The sequence below is a fragment of the Leguminivora glycinivorella genome, chromosome Z, assembly GCF_023078275.1.
Source record: "Leguminivora glycinivorella isolate SPB_JAAS2020 chromosome Z, LegGlyc_1.1, whole genome shotgun sequence".
Classification (NCBI taxonomy): domain Eukaryota; kingdom Metazoa; phylum Arthropoda; class Insecta; order Lepidoptera; family Tortricidae; genus Leguminivora; species Leguminivora glycinivorella.
Genome location: NC_062998.1, coordinates 23,524,545 through 23,546,410, shown reverse-complemented (window position 1 = coordinate 23,546,410; position 21,866 = coordinate 23,524,545). Strand labels below are relative to the sequence as shown.

General features: G+C 35.2%; 1 protein-coding gene across 1 annotated transcript in view; it reads right to left on the bottom strand.

Moving 5' to 3' along the window:
* LOC125241889 (gustatory receptor for sugar taste 64a-like) overlaps positions 1 to 21,866 on the bottom strand; it is a 52,934-nt gene that overhangs the window by 20,323 nt on the left and 10,745 nt on the right. Inside the window, exons 2-4 of the mRNA XM_048150580.1 lie at positions 12,775 to 12,955; positions 6,443 to 6,620; positions 5,111 to 5,320 (exon numbers count right to left, since the gene is read on the bottom strand). Coding sequence (XP_048006537.1) covers positions 5,111 to 5,320; positions 6,443 to 6,620; positions 12,775 to 12,955 — 569 coding nt within the window. The remainder of the gene's footprint in view (positions 1 to 5,110; positions 5,321 to 6,442; positions 6,621 to 12,774; positions 12,956 to 21,866) is intronic.

Here is a 21,866-nt window from a genome sequence, read left to right as displayed (position 1 = left end):
TGCCTACTTATATTAGATATGCTTTTTTGCAACTTTTTATCTTTTGTGATAATAGGTATATATATATAATTATATATATATATATATACCTATTATATATATTCTATATATATTAAAATGTGATAAAAATGATCAAACATTTAGATCGTGATGTTATATACAGCGTGTGTATTCCATACGGGCGAAAATTTTAATAACGATCAGTATCGGACCTAAGGAGCCTAACTAAATTGTTTTTTTTTAATGACATAATTATTACGCTCACATCAATTAGTCCCTAATCGTCATAATGACCGGAAATTTATGACATGTCATGTTAGTATTAATTTGTGTGCTTTTATAACAAAAATACCAAACGTGGTATTAATGTGTAATTAATTCAAAGCAAATACGGTGTAAACATATTCAATAAAAGAGTAAAATAATTTACTCATTTTTTAGGGTTCCGTAGTCAACTAGGAACCCTTATAGTTTCGCCATGTCTGTCTGTCCGTCCGTCCGTCCGTCCGTCCGTCCGTTCGTCGTAGTAAGTAAAGTAGAGCTTTATAAAGACTTTCTAGGAAAATTGTTTTGAACTTGATAGGTTCAGTAGTTTTTGAGAAAAATACGGAAAACTACGGAACCCTACACTGAGCGTGGCCCGTCACGCTCTTGGCCGGTTTTTTTTATTAAATATATTTCTTAACTAATCACGCCGATTTAGCAACCGTAGATACTTGTCTTCTACGTCCTGGCCACGCTGTACCAATGCAAGTTATGAAGCGACGGTGTAGTGTTCATCAAGAGTCGAGTTTACCTGTCTCGTTGGTTCCAGACACCGTGTCTAGTGAACTTGCTTTCATCGGTACAAACGATATTTGATAAAAATCCCCCAATTCCTTGTTGGTCATGGTCACGTCTCAACGTACAAAATAATAAGTTGCAAATAATAGGATTGTGATAGGCAGATCATCGTGAATAACGCTGAAACAGTTACTCTTGCGTTTCGCGGGGTTCGATTGTCCGACAAACGGTCTTCGGCCGCGTCCTTGACTTTCACCGTAAATCCAAATCATAGATATCAACGAGTTTCTTAGGATGAAAATTCGTTGGTCGCGGTATTTTCAACAATTATTTTAATCACTGACGGCAACATGACAAATTATATCAGGAAAGCCAGGAAATGTTTTTTTAATCAATCAAAAATCAAAAAGTTTAATCTCTACCTAATTAATACCAAAGAGCATTGAATCACTACGTTTTAAGAGTCGGCACTCTCGAACAACCCTCGAACCGATTTATGCAGGCGTTTTTTCGACGGTCGTGAGGTCATGTCACTGCTACCAACACAAAGAAAAAATCGCTAGGGCTCGACCAACCCAGTCCCTAATATTTATCGATATCGATAAATTTGCGATATTTTGCAGTATGGCGACTTAACAGTAAATTTATAGTATTTATACATATATTTAAAAAAATGTCTGGGATGGCTGTCAGAGGCGTATTTCAAGGATTTGGCGTTGGCATCCTGAGCCAGTCAGGATTACCGCCCCGTTAAGTGACGATAAAGTATGAAATTTAAGAAAAAACGCTGCTTCGCTATTCTAAAAAGAGCCTGCCGCCTTTAATACGCCCCTGTATAAAATGAATAAAACAAAAGCAAAATATACTATCACTTTTCTTTTACATGAAGTAATTTTTCTACTACCTTACAGCACTTCTCAGTTGAACTAATTTTGAGGCGTTTGCAGAAAATTCCTATGATTTACTGTGCCTGACGTTCATATTTGGCACTGCCTCCTAATTAAGAGTTTTGTTATAAGCCAGTATTTGTTGCTTCAATCTTCGTGTTTCTTGCATGTTTACCAGGGAAAGTTAATATTTACTGCAAAAAGCCTTGAAAACCTTTGCCCAACATTATCTTCATACAGGAGATGGATAAATATGCCGATTCTTCGTTACCTGTTAAAATTACCCATAATCGTCATCTGAAATAAAGAGATTATCGATAAGTTGGTCAGACTCTATTGGTAGGTATTTTAGGTTATTTGTTTGTTTACGAAAAAACTTATTTACAGAATGTTTTCGCTTAAATCGTAGACTGTACATGATAAGTACTACTTTAAATTGATTAAATGAGTAGGTAATGTTAGCAACTCGAAACGAAAATATAATAAAATACTAGTTACCGACCTGCATATATCCAGTGCAAAGCTAGGCAAAAACAAGCCACCGTCACAAATTTCACACTTTCTTATTGGTTTGCCCGAAATTTCAATAATAACTTTAGTTATTTTATTATTTACTTAACTTACAAAATTCAAACAAGTTACGACAGATATTTGACGTTGACCACTTGACGTTTTGAAAAAAGAAACACGTAGGTCAGGCCATAGACTAAGGAAATATGAAACTCTATTATCTATGTATTTTTGCTACCAAAATATAATGGACTTTAGTACTATTAATAATAGATGTCATTTTGATTTGATAGCATTTTTTTTGTGTCGTAATGTTGGGAATCATTGCTTGATGATATTATCATACTATGAAGTGACGACGGGCTGATTAATACCTTTTGCATTAAATTTGAACTAAGAAGTCAATTCAATAGTCAATGACTGGACTCCTTAGATGATTATGTTGTAGTTTTATTCCAATTAATCCTTTTCGTGTTGAGGAGGAATAATGTTATCAAAACAGATAGTGACACGAAGTGTCAGACAAGCAACGTCAGTTGCATTGATAAATGCGGGTTTCCTTAAAATTAAATACGAGAATTTATCAGTAAATTACTACTTGATTGTAAAATTGAATGATGGTTAAACTGGTAAGTAAGGCAAGTAGTTTGATAGTGAAAATAGGATTCAAGAATGGTATTAGCATGATAACTAACGTAATTTGCACTGCCTTGTCCAGTAAGTAATTTCACCTTGGCAACTGCTGAAAAATAATAATTTACTTGAAGAATCTTTCCGAAACCATGATTATTCCGATCAAGCTACCTCAATTTAGAGTTTATCTCAAAAACACATCAAAATAATGTTTGCATGTTTGTTTACTAACAGTTAATTAGGTACTCAAGATTGTCTTCGGTTACTGCGATAGTTACTCATGAAATAAAACTATGTAAATGGATTAAATCGCGTGTAATGAATTTACACTTCATCCCGACATTTCGAACACTTTACAGCATTCGTGGTCAACAGGTGACTGAGGAAAAATACAATGTGCTACCCACATACAAGAAATATTAACGAACCATGACCATAAATAATATACATACATACAATCACGCCTGTATCTCATGAAGGGGTAGGCAGAGCACATGAAACTACTCAAGTTTCAGGGCCACTCTTGGCAAATAAGGGGTTGAAAGAAAACGAAACTGTGACATTGCAGTGACAGGTTGCCAGCCTCTCGCCTACGCCACAATTTAACCCATATCCCACAGTCGCCTTCTACGACACCCACGGGAAGAAAGGGGGTGGTGAAATTCTTAACCCGTCACCACACGGGTACATAAATAATATATATTTTAAAAAACAATTAATCAATTAATCTACACAAAATTGACAAAATCCAAACTGCAAATCCACATATATAATATAAAAATACATAGGAAACATCCACAGATGTCATATATACCATAGATCAAGCAAACGTATCTACTTAGCGTGTCAAATGAACTCAGTGAAATCCACTGAGTTGTCCGTCTTTAATCGCAGCTTGCAGCTTACGGGCGTCAATTTTTGTAAGTTGAAGTCAATCAAAACATAAAAAATGCCTCGTTACGTGATATTCAATTGCAACAACACAAAAATTATGAACAATCAAGAGCCTGAGACATATTTAAAATTACAGGCAAGAAACAACTTCAGTACAAAATTTGACACGCTCGGCCCCTATACAAATAGATGAACTTGTTTCTTCTATCTAAATGTAGTTCTGTGGAAACATCCATGACTGATGAACAAATATCTGTGCTCATCACACAAATAAATGCCCTTACCGGGATTCGAACCCGGTACCGCGGCTTAGCAGGCAGGGTCACTATCCGCTAAGCCAGACCGGTCCACATATGACAGGCCGCACTCTCAGTCTAGCCTGTACAAGTGTACACTCCCGCATTTTGTAGAGGAGTTTGACATTTCACAGACCTCATGACACAATTCCAATTTATGTATTATTATTATTTATTATTTTTTAGTTTAGTTATAGTTTTAGTATGAATTTGTTTAAACATTTTACCATATCAGGGGTTTCACAAATAGTGTACCTACCTTTCTAATAGTAGTAAAACTTTTCATATAAAGTTTACCAATACATAATATTGTTACATATTTATCCGTACTATATACTTTACTATTACTATTATATTATATTATATTATATATAATATTATAAATAGGAAAGTGTGTGTGTCTGTTTGTTTGTCCGTCTTTCACGGCAAAACGGAGCGACGAATTGACGTGTTTTTTTTAAGTGGAGATAATTGAAGGAATGGAGAGTGACATAGGCTACTTATTGTCTCTTTCTACCGCGAGCGAAGCCGCGCGCAAAAGCTAGTACATAATATTGTTACCGTGGGTCGTCATGAAAAGTATATTGGAAACATTATCTTAGCGTTGGATATTTTATTTACACCTGTAACAAGCTTTCCAAGTGAAATAACGTTTTCTGGGGCAGGAAATATAATCAGAAAACGCTTGGGAAATGAATCAATTTTGGCGTCGACGTGTTTACCATCATGGCTACGTTACGACAGCAGTGTAATATTTGTTATAGAAAAGGAAAAAATGTAAACATATACATTTTAAGGGCTCCGTAGTAAACTGACTGGGTTGATCCATATTCTTTTTCTTAGCAAGTTATTTGTAGAAATAAGATTTAAAAAATTAGAACGCGGTTCTAAATTCGAACTATTAGCGATTTTAGTTCCATCGTTAAAAATATCATGCCATGAATCACTTAGCTTAAACTAACCTAAACAAACCTTACAACTAGCTGGGCATTCATATTAGACTTTAAATAACGGTAAAATCATGGAAATCAATAAGTAACTTTAAATATGTAGGTATTGACTATTGATAATTTTAAAACGAACAGTATTAATATGTTTTGTACTTACAAGTAGCACAGATGGAAACGACACCTGTTACAATGGTAATTTTTTTCCGAATATTATCATCTGCCAATAGAGGAACTCCTAAAGCTGTGTCAGCTCTCATCCAATGATAACTTAAATATTTCCAAGATGTTATGAATTTCCATGTTAATATTTGCGAAAATAAAGCATTTCCATAGAATATAGCTCCCGATAAACGCGCGATCACACTACCTGTAAACACAACACTAGTGTCAAAAGAGCTTATTTCTTGGAGAGGGACGGGCTTCGTTTTTTTTTTCAGACCTTCATGAACACTATATACCTATACTTCGTTTTTTTTTTCAATTTAGAATTATCTGTCAAACGGATGAACAAAGAAGAAGTAGTCGTAAACCTTTCTTCTTAGGACCAATATTAAATGTTAGGAATTTAAACCAGAACGAGAACATAACAGGCCAATATTAGTTATTTTGTTTTATATTTTATCCACCTACGCTCAAGAAGGCGAAACATTCAGAGGACGACGTCACGGTCTTTTTTGCAAACCACTTGATGCTGCCACTTGTGCTGGTACATTGCAGTACAGTCTGCCGCACGCCACCAAACACACCTCAAAACACAATCTCAATATTAAAGTAACAAAATAAGTCCTCGTATAACCAAATTTTATAAGTTAACACGAAATACAATGAACCTAATACGATTGACATTGACAACCTTATCAATTAAAAACCGGCCAAGAGCGTGTCGGGCCACGTTCAGTGTAGGGTTCCGTAGTTTTCCGTATTTTTCTCGAAGACTACTGAACCTATCAAGTCCAAAACAATTCTCCTAGAAAGTCTTTATAAAGTTCTACTTTTGTGAATTTTTCTTATTTTTTAAACATATGGTTCAAAAGTTAGAGGGGGGGGGACACACTTTTTTTTCCTTTAGGAGCGATTATTTCCGAAAATATGAATACACTGTATCACTGTATCACTGTATGTCATACAATTTTTATGGTAAACAAATCATTCGGGCAAATGAAATTCAGGCAAGTTAGATTCGGGCATATGAATATTATGTTAAATGACTGTCGGGCAAACAATAGACAACCCACTGAGCGTGGCCCGACACGCTCTTGGCCGGTTTTAATTAATGTTTAAGGGGCTCCACACGGTTTTCATCGATTTTTGATAAGGTTTGAGTTGAAACTCCTAAATTTGCACTACAGATAGAATTTCTTAGTGTTATAGTGAATTATATAACTCCGTATAGACAGATAAAGTCTAAGAAAAAAAAAACGTTTTCGAGATATTGGCACTTATTAGCTATATTGTTTAAACATATGATACGTAAAAAATAATAAAATACCTTCTACAACATCCCACCCACCAAAAGTCCTTGCGAGTTTCCAAATTGCGGTCACTTCTAACGCAAAAAGCATCACAAGTATGATTAAAGATATACACATTGTCGCCATTGCTCCCTGTGAAGGAATTCCAAACCAGCGCGCTGCTTTAAATACTATTGCAATGATATGCAAAAAATCCTACAACAATGAAAATGTACCTATTATTATGTCAGACCTAAATCTGAAGTCCATAATCCAATTTGATCAGAAGCAAGTGTAAATATATTAAAAAAAACCGGCCAAGAGCGTGTCGGGCCACGCTCAGTGTAGGGTTCCGTAGTTTTCCGCATTTTTCTCAAAAACTGCTAAACCTATTAAGTTCAAAACAATTTTCCTAGAAAGTCTTTATAAAGTTCTACATTTGTGATTTTTTTCATATTTTTTAAACATATGGTTTAAAAGTTAGAGGGGGGGGGACGCACTTTTTTTTCCTTTAGGAGCGATTATTTCCGAAAATATTATTATTATCAAAAAACGATCTTAGGAAACCCTTATTCATTTTTAAAAACCTATCCAACAATATATCACACGTTGGGGTTAGAATGAAAAAAAATATCAGCCCCCACTTTACATGTAGGGGGGGTACCCTAATAAAACATTTTTTTACATTTTTTATTTTTGCACTTTGTTGGCGTGATTGATATACATATTGGTACCAAATTTCAGCTTTCTAGTGCTAACGGTTACTGAGATTATCCGCGGACGGACGGACGGACGGACGGACGGACGGACGGACGGACGGACGGACGGACGGACGGACAGACAGACATGGCGAAACTATAAGGGTTCCTAGTTGACTACGGAACCCTAATGATCATAAATAAAATAAGAATATTAGATAAATTACTACAAAATTGGGATCTACATTAGGGTAGACCATTTTTTTCTTATATTCGGGCCCCACATGGTTATTTCTACTCAAAAACGTATAAAAATATATTAGTCAATTTTAAAAACAAACAGACATTATTTAGAGGTCGCTCAAAATATAAAAAATGTTACCTACATTGGAATTTCGGGCATTTTAATGATTTATTTTTCCTTTTTTTATTAATATAAAACATAAACAGGTAATTTCGCAGCGACCAGTAAACAATAAGCAACTGAGGCAAAATTTGTTAAATAGATTACTAATTAATGATAAAACAAAAGGATCCGTGTGGGGAAAGGATTAATAATATTTATTTTTTCTCCATACATATGTTACAGGGTGTATTTTGGTCAGTACGGGTCAGTACAGGCAGCTGCCAGATCCCATATTGCCACTCAAAAATGGTCTTACAAGACCTTCCTTCGATTTTTAATTTTTGAAAATTGGCGTTTACAGATTTTGCAACAAACAGGGTGCGGGAATAAGGTCATTTACCATAAACTCTTTTTTGACGCTTATCGATTTCATTCCTATCAAGGGTCAGAAGCTTGTATGTGACCAAAAAAAGTTTCCCATACAATTTGTAATTATTTTTTTTCACATAAATTTGAATGCCAAACGATTCCATTCTTATTCAGTATCAATAGTTTCCTAGATGTCAACATACAATAATGTATTAAAAAGCCGCATTTCACTATGGAAAAAGCTGAAAATGTATTCTAATTTTACTATCTCACTTTACTGGTATGTCTTCATACATTATTACGGTCTTTAAATGTTACATTTATATTATAATATTATACATTTTCACGTTTTTTTCGTAGTAAATTTATGGGGAAAGTCTTCTTCAATTTGTGTATTTTTAGTACATTACCGTAAATGACCTCTAGGAAATAAAATATTAATACGGGATAAGAATGGAATCGACTGTCATTAAAAAATAGTTTATATACAAATTGTATAAGAAAAGTTTTTCTCGAGTTGTGGATTTTCTAGCCGGAAAACTTTTTTTGGTCCCATGCAAGCTTTTGATCTTGCTGGTGGGCCGGGATAACCCTGGACACCTCTTGATTCGCGAGCCGGGAAACCCTGGACAACGCTCTTCTTTCTTCGTAGACTTATATATAGGACATATTTTTTTTCTTCTTTTCTTCTTTTCTTCTTTAGTTTGCTGAAAGGCTTCTTTCTTCTTAAAAATGATTTCTTCAATGCTGATGTGCGTCGTTAGGGTAATCTTGAATCTTCAATCTTGAATTGTTTTTCTGTCTTCATTTTCATATGTTGCGCTCCGTGGTGAAATCCGTTTCCTCGGTTCTACTGGTATGGGTCGCCATGAGATATGATGAAGTTGGAGGGTTGAATGGAGGTTAAGTAAAACTGGTCATTGTGGATGATGTGTGTTGTATTGTCAATAATCAATACAGAAGAGATCCACAGTGGAGCCACAAGTAAATCTAAACATACTTTATATAGTAAATTATTGCTTACATGCTATTTTATTCACATACGTGTGTCACATGTATGTTGCAGACAGTAACGTTAAGTTACTGTTAAAATGTTAATTAGGGATATACTACACCTTGATAGGAATGGAATCTATTAGCGTCAAGAAAAGGTTGTGAAAAATTACCTTTTCCCCTCACTAGCTCGGTAACACGTGTTTTGTCCTTTAATACCAGCGGGTAAAAACGCATTTTATCCACTAGTGGGTAAAGTAATTTGACCTTGAATAAAGTCAAATTAACTGCTTTAAAATTGATAAAAGTAGGTGAATCTAGTAATAAAGATGATTTACCACCTGTGGAACTACTGGAAGCGGTGATAAACGCATTTTTTTGCGTTGTAGTTTCCTCGCTATAGTGAGGGGAAAGTTTTGGACTCGGTGCAAATGTTCTCCTAAAAAACTCGAAGTTCAGGATTCTATTCTCGTTTCGCTCGTGGTTCAACTATAGAATCCTTTCACTTGCTCGTTTTTCAATTCCACACTCGGCGTTAAAATACAACTTTGCCCCCTTGTATAACAAATAACTATTTTCTTACACCCTGTATGTTTTTTCCAAAATCTGTAAACGTCAATCTTTATCAATTTGAAATAGATGGAAGTTCTCCTAAGACCGTTTTCGCGTAGCTACACGGGATCTGGTAGCAGCCCTCACTGACCCGCTATCAAAATCCCTGAGTACACTGAGAGAAATTTGCATTGTGAATTTAACAAGTTCGACTTGTTGCGGTTTATCCGTTTGAATCAGCCAAACGTATGTTTAAAACAATATGTGTCAGGTTGTTTTTATAAAATCGACTTGTTGATTCAAATATATTGCCGATTCAAATGACAAGTAGCTTGTTGTTTGAACCAAAGAGCACGTAGGCGCTATTTTAACCAAAAAACTTGTTGAACGAACATGAAAACTGGTTGTATTTTCTCTCAGTGTAGGTACATGAAACAACCGAAGTTTCAGGGCCACTCTTAGCAAATAAGGGGTTGAAAGAAAATAGCACCTACTGTTGACACCTTCATCTATAAATATTAACCCCCTTATTCATAAACGTTCCGACGTATTGATGTGATAGAAAGGGACAAACGAACTTTATCGGTTTGATAACTTTAGTGAACGTTTGTGAATAAGGGGGTAAATGTGGTGAAGGCGCAATATTGAACAATTATTTTATATATTACTGCAGGTCTGAAAGGACAGAAATTATAGACTGTTCCAACTAGAATGATTAAATAACGAAGTACTGCACATTCTCGTTACAAGTGAAGAACTGTCTTTCTAATTAATTCTATGCCCACTGTATGCAGAAATAAATCTTAATTCCCAAAATAACTCTAACCGCAGGAATCTTAAATCTGGCGGAAAATAACACTTGTTTTGACTCATATAAAATAAATTGCTTGTCGCTTTACGCGTATGAAACCTACATCTGTAGAACGTGGTTGTTCCTTCTTCATTTTTAAGCAACACTAATCTGGTCTTAACAATTTGAAACAAGTGACAGTCGCGCACGCACAGGCTGACTATAATGAACCTAGAAATAAATGATTAAATCCGAACACACCTCTTATCACCAATGTGTATCACTGAACTATATAAACTTCATAATGTATTATTAACTAAATGGTACAATAATTATGATATTTTTGTAGGAATTTCTGTTTTCTAAATGTAAATAATGATTTCCCACTTAGGAAAAATTAAGTAAAAAGCACTTTATGTTTCGATGAAGGAAAAGTATAGGATCTACTTCCCAATTAATATTTCATTTATTCATTAGAGATAGTAGCGACATGAAATGTTCAAGCTGCAAGATATACGAGGGCCAAACTGAAAGTTCTTAGAAAATCAAAAACTACGCAAACTAGCAAGTTATTAGTTTAACATACCTTTAATAAATAAGTAGTGTTCCTTCCTTCACATCAATACATCGCTGCATCCGATGAAACCACTGAGAAAAGCACTTTGCCCACTCGTATTTAGTAGGTGTAGTTTTTGGGTCTCTGTAAAATTATGAGGTATCCAACCTGGCACAAAGCCTGAAGCTTGACTACTAAATTTCCATGGAGGATTTTGTGCACTTGACTCATGCCGATGCCTAAGATTGTAGGAATATGCTGTTAGGTCACTCTTTTGTCAGTCTATCATACGCCTCACAGCACGGATGTTATCAGTATTCAGTCATCGCCGTAAAAGGCCGTCCCTCACGCTGAGCATCGGTGAAATTAGTGCGACCACGTTTAATTTTATTAAACCAGTTGTAAACTGTGCCACAAGATGAGGCTTCATTGTGAAAGGTCAAACGAAGTCTTTTGTTGACTTTAACGACATCGAAAGTCATAGAAAATTATGGTAAGAAAATTTTATCTCGTTAAATAATAAATACGTACTACTGAAGTGAAACAAACAATTTTGATTTTGCTGCCAAATTGTAAAACAAATGATAAATGAATGAAATGCACACAATTACTTATATGGGAAAAGAATTCTATTTTGAAAATGTAAACTTAATTTTTAATTATAATGTTTACAAGTGACCAGGGGACCGATTTTTTAATTTCGAACGCACGAATTCGCCATTCGAAAGTCTTTTTAAAACGACGAAATGATATTTTCGAAAAACGACGGATAGTAATTTTAAATCTAGTGGTAATGAGTCATTACTAATGACCATTCATTTCGATTCTGTTAGTAGAATTTAAATCGTTAGTAGTGGAGATAAATATTAATGAACGAAATTCACGAATACGAATGGTCTACATTCAAAAATCGGCTCCCAGTTCTAAAAACTTTCAGTGTCGCCCTCGTAGTAATATTTAACATTTACTACGTGTAGGTAGGGCATGTTACTAATTAATACAATATATTATATTTGACGAGGACATGGACAATGCCGGCAGGCCATGACCATGATGTAGGTAGGTGATATTAGCGGACTATCGGACTGTAGTAATAAAAAACCGGCCAAGAGCGTGTCGAGCCACGCTCAGTGTAGGGTTTCGTAGATTCCTGTATTTTTTTCAAAAACTGTTCAACCTATCAAGTTCAAAATAATTTTCCTAGAAAGTCTTTATAAAGTTCAATTTTTATCATTTTTTTTCATATTTTTTAAACTTATGGTTCAAAAGTTAGAGGGTGGCCCCTTAGGGGGGTTAGGTTACCTTAATACATCATTTTTTTCCACTTTTTATTTTTGCACTTTGTCGGCGTGATAAAGCTGAAACTTGGTGACAATGACAATATACAAATACATATTGGCACCAAGTTTCAGCTTTCTAGTGGTAACAGTCACTGAGATTATCCGCGGACGGACGGACGGACAGACAGACATGGCGAAACCAATTGCCATTTTGGTCGGTTTTGCAGCTGATTTAAGTAGTGCTTACTTCAATATTATTATTCAATATTATACTTCCAGAAGGTTTGTTTCATGCTGGTTATAGTAGACCAAAACCTAAGTACATTAGTAGGTTTGTTGCTTAGTGCTTACATCTCGTTCTGGGTACCTAAGTATTTCGAAATGCACCGGTGAGAAAATGTCCTGAAGAAAGGTATGAGAAGTAGTCTGAATCATTTCTTACCGCTGTAATGTGCAGTGAGTTAAGGACGCCCTCTATCTCGGTGAGCAGACTTTTACCTACAACACGGTTTCAGGTGGTGCTTGGAAGACTTCACTCCATTCTCCCATATTCCACCAAAGACTCGACTATAGCTGGGAATAAAGTGAAATTGTATGCCCTTTTTAGCTGTAAATGAGGTCACGGCTTGTTTATGAGCCTGGGAGACATAAAGGCGATACAACTCGGCTAATTGGTTCCTTGCGCCCTTGAATATGGAGGCATTATCAAAATAAACCTTGGGCAGGCGCTATGAATCGTTTGAAGCAGCCGAGAAAGCATTCGGTCGTTAAATCACTACAGAGTACAAGATGTATGGCCTTGGTAGTGAAGCAGATGAACACAGCGATGTATCCTTTTCCAATTCGGCTGTTCTTGGCTGATACCGACCCAACGAACTCGATGCCTACTCTCTCGAACGCGCGCGAAGCAGTGACGCGCGGAGCTGACAAGGAACCCATCAGCTGAGTTGTCTCGGCCGCCTTCAGTCTGAAACATATTGTAATACCCTTATTCGCTTTACAGCGCGTAAACCATCTACTATCCGAAAGCGTTGCCTTAAGGAACATAACACTAATGTTTGTCCAGCATGTAACAAGCAGATGTGCTCATTTTTTGATTGTGCTCTTATACCGCATTTACATTCAGCCAAAGTGAGCAGGGAAGTGGGCAGCACGAGTGTGTAAACTCGATACTTCTCATGCCACAGCCATTGCCACTCGCGCTGCCCGGCGCTCCCCTAAATGGCGGTTTTTTGTGCGGAAGTCAAAGGACCGGCAGCACGAACGGCAGGCGAGCGGCAGTGCGTGTTTACTTTCTGAGACAGTCAATGAAATAGCCGATGTTGAAATCTTGAATAAGTAGTGCAGACTTCTGTAACTATTACCAGTCGCTAGATATCGAAGGGATTATTGCTAGAGTTCTGTTGCGATGAATAGTTATCATCCACCATCTACATCTACGACGAAGAACTTTCTTTTTTTGTACTCGATATAATTTTAACTATATAATTTCGAATTGCAAATAGACACAGTGCAGCTGCAGCCGCTGTAATTACGTCCACGTCCGCCATTGTTGAAACTTGGAAGGGAGCCGCTGGGCAGTATGTAAATTAAATACACGCTGCTCTTAATCCTGCTGCAGCAGTATTTAGGGAATTATTCTGGCAGCGCGAGCGGCAGCAGCAGGGGCAGAATGTGAATGAGGCATTACAGATGACTTTTTGGGCAATATTACCAGATGCTGAGCAATATAGGGAAGTGACGCATTGTGCAGTCGACCACCAACTCGAATAATGCCTTCACTATCTAGAAAAGGAGTTAGTGGCTTTAAATTACCTTTTTTATGCTTATCAGATTGCAGCATCCTTAAGTCATCAGAAAAGAATCCAGCCTGTTCATGTTTGACTATTAACATGAGCGTCTTGTTAAGTTCCACTGCGGTTAACAATCCCTTAATATACTGAGAAGTTGGGGTGACATAATTGCAAAACCTAAGAAAATAAGCAAGAACACGAGTCATTTTTGTGATAGAGAACTTTTATAACATTTCATAAAAATCAGGGTTGTGCCCTGCGGTATCACAGAACTTTATTTATATAGAAGAAACAAGTTCATCTATTTGTATAGGGGCCGAGCGTGTCAAATTTTGTACTGTATTTTGACTGTTGATTTTGTTTCTTGCCTGTAATTTTAAATATGTCTCAGGCTCTTGATTGTTCATAATTTTTGTGTTGTTGCAATTGAATATCACGTAACGAGGCATTTTTTATGTTTTGATTGACTTTAACTTACAAAAATTGACGCCCGAAAGCTGCAAGCTGCGATTAAAGACGGACGACTCAGTGGATTTCACTGAGTTCATTTGACACGCTAAGTAGGTAGATACGTTTGCTTGATCTATGGTATATATGACATCTGTGGCTGGTATGGTCGACTTTCAATTCGGGCAACTACTGGGCATAGGTGAATTTTCTGAAAAGATATAATCTGTGTTATGCAGAAATGACGGCCTGTGGTAATAAGCAAACACCGGTTTCGCGGGGGCAAAAATGTACCAGTGCTAGTGATTCATTAAATATCGACTTAGTTTATCGACATCCATAAAAATAAATTTTTAACCATCATTATCATAACTAAACTAATGGCTAAGTTTGAATACGTTTAATTATGTGCAAACCTCTTTCATTTATACTTATCGCAACTATAAACAACCGATATCTGACATTGACTGTGTCGAGTCACTTTTGACAACCATTGAATCGTTGAATAATTCATCTAGTACCTACAACAATATTATTTTGCATTCCGATCAATTAAATCTACCTTTTTGTTTCTTAAGGCGGCTAAAAATGCCACGCAAGAAAAAAGATCATTAATCTTCCTGGAAACCTGACCATTCAGATATAGATGATAAAGGTACGACTTACTTTTGCAAGAAATGTAAAATTCATATGTCACGAAAATGTGGAAAATGTGGAAATTTTTTTTATTGTATATTATGAAAATTATATTAAATATTAAAGAAAGTTAATTCCTCAAAAAGTTTATTTTTGTGTATGTAGTTTTCTTCTTCATTCAAATTCTTGAAATTACACAACGGTTGTACGACATTTTTATCGATATCAAATAATATAATTAGTTTAATGTGTCCTCGCACTATTAAACGTCAGTACAGATTTGCCCCCGCGAAACCGGTGTATGGTGATAAGGCATGGCCTGCAATATCTTGGGGCAAAAGACCTTTGCTGAGGCAATCTGCCGCATTATCGTTTGTGTTCACATCATGCCAATGATAACGATCTGTTAACTGGGTCATTATTTGAAGTGTAAGATAAATCTGTAAGGTCAGTGTGGGGAAGACCGTCTACTGCATATAACTTTTGTATTTATATATCTATCACTTCTTACACCTCCGAAGGTATACCAGATTTTCATCCTTAATCTATTGGTCTTCAATAGATATCCTTAGGAGGAACACTAGTTAACAAAAAACTTGATTCGTGTTTCGAACTCGACCATCGAGTTCAACAAGGTTACGCAAAAAATTAAAATAAAATAGAAGCAGTTGGAATATTTGTGCATTATGTATGTAACATAGTAGTTTAATAAATAATAATTTTTCTTGCTGTCTAGTACAATTAATGCTCTTAAAACGAATTCAATTTATTGTTTTATGTCCTGAAATATGTAACTTCGAAATTGTGCCTATAGTCGGAAATAATATATAAGAGTAAGGCACCTTTTAGGCTTTATGAGAAATAAGTTGAAATAAGGCGAGTTTAAACGGGTGTTGTAGGTTAATTTTAATTATAAGTTTCGGCTTTGCTTTTGTCTGGACCTGAAAAAAGAAGGTTATCAACCTCATTTACGGGACCCCTCTGGTACCATCGGTCCACTTTCCCGATCTCTACTTTACCAAACGGTCCACTTTCCCGATCTGCGTAATTATTTTTCTCAATCCGTCTTTTTACCTATCCGTCCACTTTTCCGATCTCTCTACTTTACCAACGGTCCACTTTCCCGATCTGCGCAATTCTTTTTCTCAATCCGTCTTTTTACCTATCCGTCCACTTTCCCGATCCGCCTATATGTAATTATCGATGCGTCCAGCGCACTTTCTCCATTGGTCTACTTGACCAAATGGTTCACTTTTCCGATTTGTCTATTTCCGTGTAAGTCATTTGCCGTTTTTCTGGATCCAGGCCCCTATTTCACCACGAAGACAGGTGCGAACAATTGTGACAAGTATTATTTACTGGCGTTGTAGGCGTCCATAGGCTAAATTTACTACTTACCGCCGGGGGGAATGTGTACTTGTTTGCAACTAAAGTTGTAAAAGTAAAGAAAAATAAGACGTAAACAATAAACAGATAATACTTTTGCGAAGAACTTGTCAAATTGTCACAAATACGATAATAAAATTGTAACGAAATTCCTACACGGGACTATACTCATGTAAAGAAATACTGACAACTGAAATAATTATGTACTTTACACCCTGCGACAATAATTATCTGTTTATTAATGATAATAATGATACATTGGTTGCAAAAAGCACACTGCCCGCCCGACGGCAAGCGCGCGGTAACTGTTGTCACACCTGTAACAGCGGTGAAATACATTCTTTGCATGATACTATATTTATTTCTGGTGCTTTTCGTGATAATCGGATTGCCGAGGCGGGAAACTAGTACCATATAAATGGGGCTATCTATAAATGAAAAACAATTAAAGGATTTATCTTTTATTTCATGATTAATTAAGCAAACTAATGTTCAACAGACCCTTAACAGACTATATAGACTTCATCATTACTTGTCTGTATCAATCCAATCCATTCACTGTTATGTAATTGAAAACGAAAAATACTGTTGCAAATACGATTTTCTAATAAAATCGATAAAATTAAAAAGAAAACATATTAGGCTCTCTAAAACCAACTTAAACAATTATGTTCTCCGATAAACTACTCTGTTAACTGTAATTAATTATCTTTACGTCTACGTCTGTTTTTCTTAATACGTAACTTAAAATTAACGCCCAAAGATATTTTAGCCCAGATCATTTTTTTGAAGAAATTTATGTTGGTTAGCCTGTTTTCAAGTTTTTTCAACTGTTTTGATAGTTTGCGATCGAAGGCTATATCGCATTTTCGCCTATTACTAGGTAACTTATGAAATAGGCTATAATTGATTTTTGTTGACACATGTATTGCTTCTTTCATAAGTTTGTATAAAAAGTAATAAAAATTTGTTTTGGGTATATAGGCGTTCATTCGTCTATGCCAACCCTCTAATGGATTGGTAGTACAATGTTTTGCATAAGAACAGCTTAACTGTTCAGCAAATCGTTTAGGATCCCACTGATCTCGGAAATATTCATGTAGTCCACCAGATCTCGGAAATATTCATGTATGTCCACCAGAATAGCCTGATCCGAGAGTAGAATCGATTGAGCTATATCTTGAGGGGGTAATATTTTTATGAACCTCAATTAGTTCATTAGAATCCTCGTAAGACAACATTGTGTATATCACATTGCTGAGGTTGTTTACCTTTTTCAGTATTTAGGGGTATTAATACTGGCTGGTTACTTGGACGATTATTTTTTCCGCTAAGTTTGACGTTGTTTGTCTTTAATCTTATGTTTATCATAAGTCATAACAAATTGAATTCGTATGTCGTTAAACCTTATGTCGTTGCAGTAACGTACACAAATAAATAGTTTTATGGTTTATGGTGGAAGTTAGCAATTATTTTATTGAGTGTAGAGCTAAAAGTCAAGTAGAGGTGTACAGAAAATTAAAAATTCAATTTAAAAAAAAGTAACCATCAGATTAAAAGATGAATACTCTAGATGAGTTTAAAAAAATAAAAATCAGTTGAGGTGTCTGAGGTTTTGAGTGTTACCGGAAACACGTTGTATATACTAACGTAGTTACTTACTGTCAAATATGACATTGAATTGCATTTTTTTAGAGACTTATCCGATGTATAAGTAAAAAAGCACAAAGTATCGGTACATGATATTTCTTATTATTAAGTACCTACTGTTTATTATTTAATTGACAATATTCCACATTTTGTAAAGTGGGCTAAATCAAAAACCATTTCGGTAATTGTTGGCCCTAAACATAACTAGGTAGTAATTAAATTTGTTTACCCATTATATCCTAAGAAATTAATTTAATTTGCTTGTTTAGGTACCTAACTATATCTAAAAACTGTCCAACAGTTATTTCACTGTTTAATAATTCCAGCTGTGTTTCCTGGATGAATTTATCATTGGCGATTTCATTAGTTCTGCGTGTTTTTCGGTTTTGCCGTCGTTTCTGTACAGCATCTCTTTTCAGTGCATTTAACATTTGAATGATGTCAGGGCGTTGACGGCCAACCATTTTGAAGAAGTTTGAATTCCAGCTTTCACTGCAATTGTTCGTGCGATGTCTTTCACTGAACACAGACCACATGTTTTTAATATCGTCACTCCTGAGCCAGAAATTCATATTTTTTTTCAATTTTAACATTTTTGGATAATCGCCGCTCAATATTTGTTTATATAATTCCATCCATCACCCATATAATTAACAGGCAATAGTGCCATTGCACAACATAAATCAAGCACTCTCCTCGTGTATTTGTTTTTTAACAATTTTAATTGTTTTCATTTTTTACGAATGCTTCTCTTCTAAAAAAATTCCTTGATAGCCTTGACAACGGCTTTCTCCATGTCAATGTTAAATTTCTTGGGGTTGAAATCAGATACCTGAGATTTGATCATTTAAAAAATATATCGTATGTTTCAGCTGTCTTGTCACTCAGCAGAGCATATAGTAATGGAACTACATTTGTTGATGTAAGAGAACTACCGGTATCACCGTGCATAACATAATTGCTTAAAAGGTGGCGCGCAAGTTTTAAAAGTCCCATCACAGAATACATGTTGTATCGTGGATAATTTTGTTCTGTTTTCATCCAGACAGAAAATTATGACACGGGGAGATGTTTATTCCGAACTATGTATATCAAAATAGTCACACATAACGAAATCTAAATTTTTGCCACATCTGCGGACTTGTTTTTTATGTTGTATAAAGCACTTTTTAACGATTTGAGCGAAGGTACCTTGGCTACTAAATCTAAACCTCTATTTCTCAATGGATCAACACAAGTATTATATATTTCTCGTATTGACCGGGAATCCAATTCTTGTACTTCGCCTTTGCACTTATGGACTTTACGACATGTGTACCCTGATAAAAATAATAATTTTAGTATGAGCCCCTTTGTAAAATATATCTATGTTTCAAAAATATATTCTCAGCAAATGCTCGATTAGATAGAATCGGCTAAATTACTTAGCTAACTGATACGAAAGAACTAAGAAGATATATAGACTTGTTACATATAAAATATATAAAACACATAAAAATTCCCTTAGGTCGCATGGTCCGATCGACTAGTCCGATCAATCGGAATACGAAGGTTTTTTTTTCCGTTGGCTCGATTGATCGGACTATAAGGAATTCTAAAATCCTGTCAGTCCGGAATAATGGGATTTTAAAAGTTCGTCTAGTTCGATCGATCGAACCACGAGACCTTGAAAAATCCTCTTAATCCCGATCACAAAACTGTAATTTTTTTTTAAAGAGCTCTCGTGACAAATGTTATTTACTGTAAGTTTGAGGTTTCTATCTTTTTTATTTTCTGAGATATGATTTTTTTATTAATTTACATAATATCCATTTTTTTCAACATTGGGTAATGCGATTCACTTGAACTTTTGGGACAATAATATACATGTAATGACTCACATGTTCTAGCAATAATATTTAATAGTGCCGAAAAAAATCTTGGCTTAAAGTAGGAAACAAAACTTCAGTTTTTTTTTTCTCGCTTTTTAGAAAAGCGACACCTACAGTTCTTTGTCAAGTAATTGCTTATATAAAGGCCTGCAACATATATTTTTTTTTCAAAATAATCCAGTAGGTACTTCATACTAAAAAATGGAATAATAAAGGATACTACCCATACCGCAAACGAGCTACACAGTAAATAGGTGAATTTTAGTCGTAATACCTTTATGAATGCAATCTTCCAGTACCAATATTGTTAATAATAAAGAGGTTTGCGACTAAAATTCACCTATTTACTGTGTAGCTCGTTTGCGGTATGGGTAGTATCCTTTATTATTCCATTTTCTAGTATGAAGTACCTCCTGGATTATTTTGAAAAAAATATATATTGCGGGCCTTTATATAAGCAATTACTTGACAAAGAACTATAGGTGTCGCTTTTCTAAAAAGCGAGAAAAAATACTGAAGATTTGTTTCTTACTTTAAGCCAAGATTTTTTTCGGCACTATTAAATATTATTGCTAGAACATGAAAAAATGGATATTATGTAAATTAATAAAAAAATCATATCTCAGAAAATAAAAAAGATAGAAACCTCAAACTTACAGTAAATAATATTTGTCACGAGAGCTCTTTAAAAAAAAATTACAGTGAACATTTGGCGAAAGGGCCGATTTTCTATGCAAACACGGCTACGCTCTTTTTATTTTTCCTGTTTGTCTGACCGGTAGTTTTATGTTTAATTTTGTAATCTACCAACATCTCAAAAATGTTTTCTCCCTTTTGACGCGGACTTTTACTACCACGCACTAGTGATTTTGAGGGAAAGATCTAACAAATAATCTTAAGAGCCCTTATTCTCTAAAAACCGCTCAAGGATTTAGCCTATTTCGATGTGAATTAGAATTAGTAAATTTTATATAGGTATTGAAATAATAGGCATATTCTTAAATAATAGTTTATTTTTATTCTAAGGCAGACGCTACAGTTATTTGTACTAACTGCAGAGCACTTTTATATATTTGTACTATGTCTGCTGCGTGAGTTTCGTCGAAACTTGTGACAGCAGTACTAGCGTTAATGACGCAGTCCCAGTTTTCAGCATCGATATGTTGGCGGCACACTCGTGAATGTGGCGGCAGGTAAAAGTTGTATTTTGATAACATCATGGCTTTTTGCAAATATGGTATCTGGAGTACTTCAACTGCGAAGCAATGGTCGAAAACACATTTATTTATTGGCATTGACAATCGCCCTTTTTAAAATCGACCCGGAAGTATTACTACCGTTAAATTCAAAATAACTCATGTTAGTTAAATGGCACATATACTGTGTATTCAAATCGCAAAATATTATACTTTGGCTTAATGAAGAGATCTTATAATAACATTTAGTGACAGGTTAATTGCTATAGAAACCATGGCCAAATGCGATTAACAAAAATGTTTATGTATGACACATATTTAATGAATTTCATGAATTACTACGGCATTAACAACAAAGACAACTAGAGTTGTTCAAAAAATATAACATATTATTTTTAACACTTCATTATATAACAAACTTATTTTAGCATCTCCGACTTATATATTAGAAATGACCATTCTTCCTAATTAATGTAGAAATAAACCTTTCCAGGCCAGTCGCTCCAAGAAAAATCCAACGTTCATTCATACCGGTAATTTCTAGCATAACAAACGTTTTCTCAATAAATTCTTGTCGCTTTATAGTATTTTTCTCACCTTTTACCCATGGTACCACGGCTTTTGTACCACAGGGGGACTACAGGTAATTTTTTTCCCCGTAGACCCACTGTACCAAAATGGGACTACGGGTAATTTAATTGAAAAGAACTGCCTTTTACCCGTAGACCACCGCTGTCATATTTAGCAGATTAGAAGAAGAAGATAATGCATACATATTATAATCTCTTTGCAGTTTATGATTTATGCCCTATTTCATGCCAAAGTCTAAGTCGAGATTTTATGATAATATTTATGTGTTTCGTGATATTACGATAATTTACCCATCTATACAAAACATA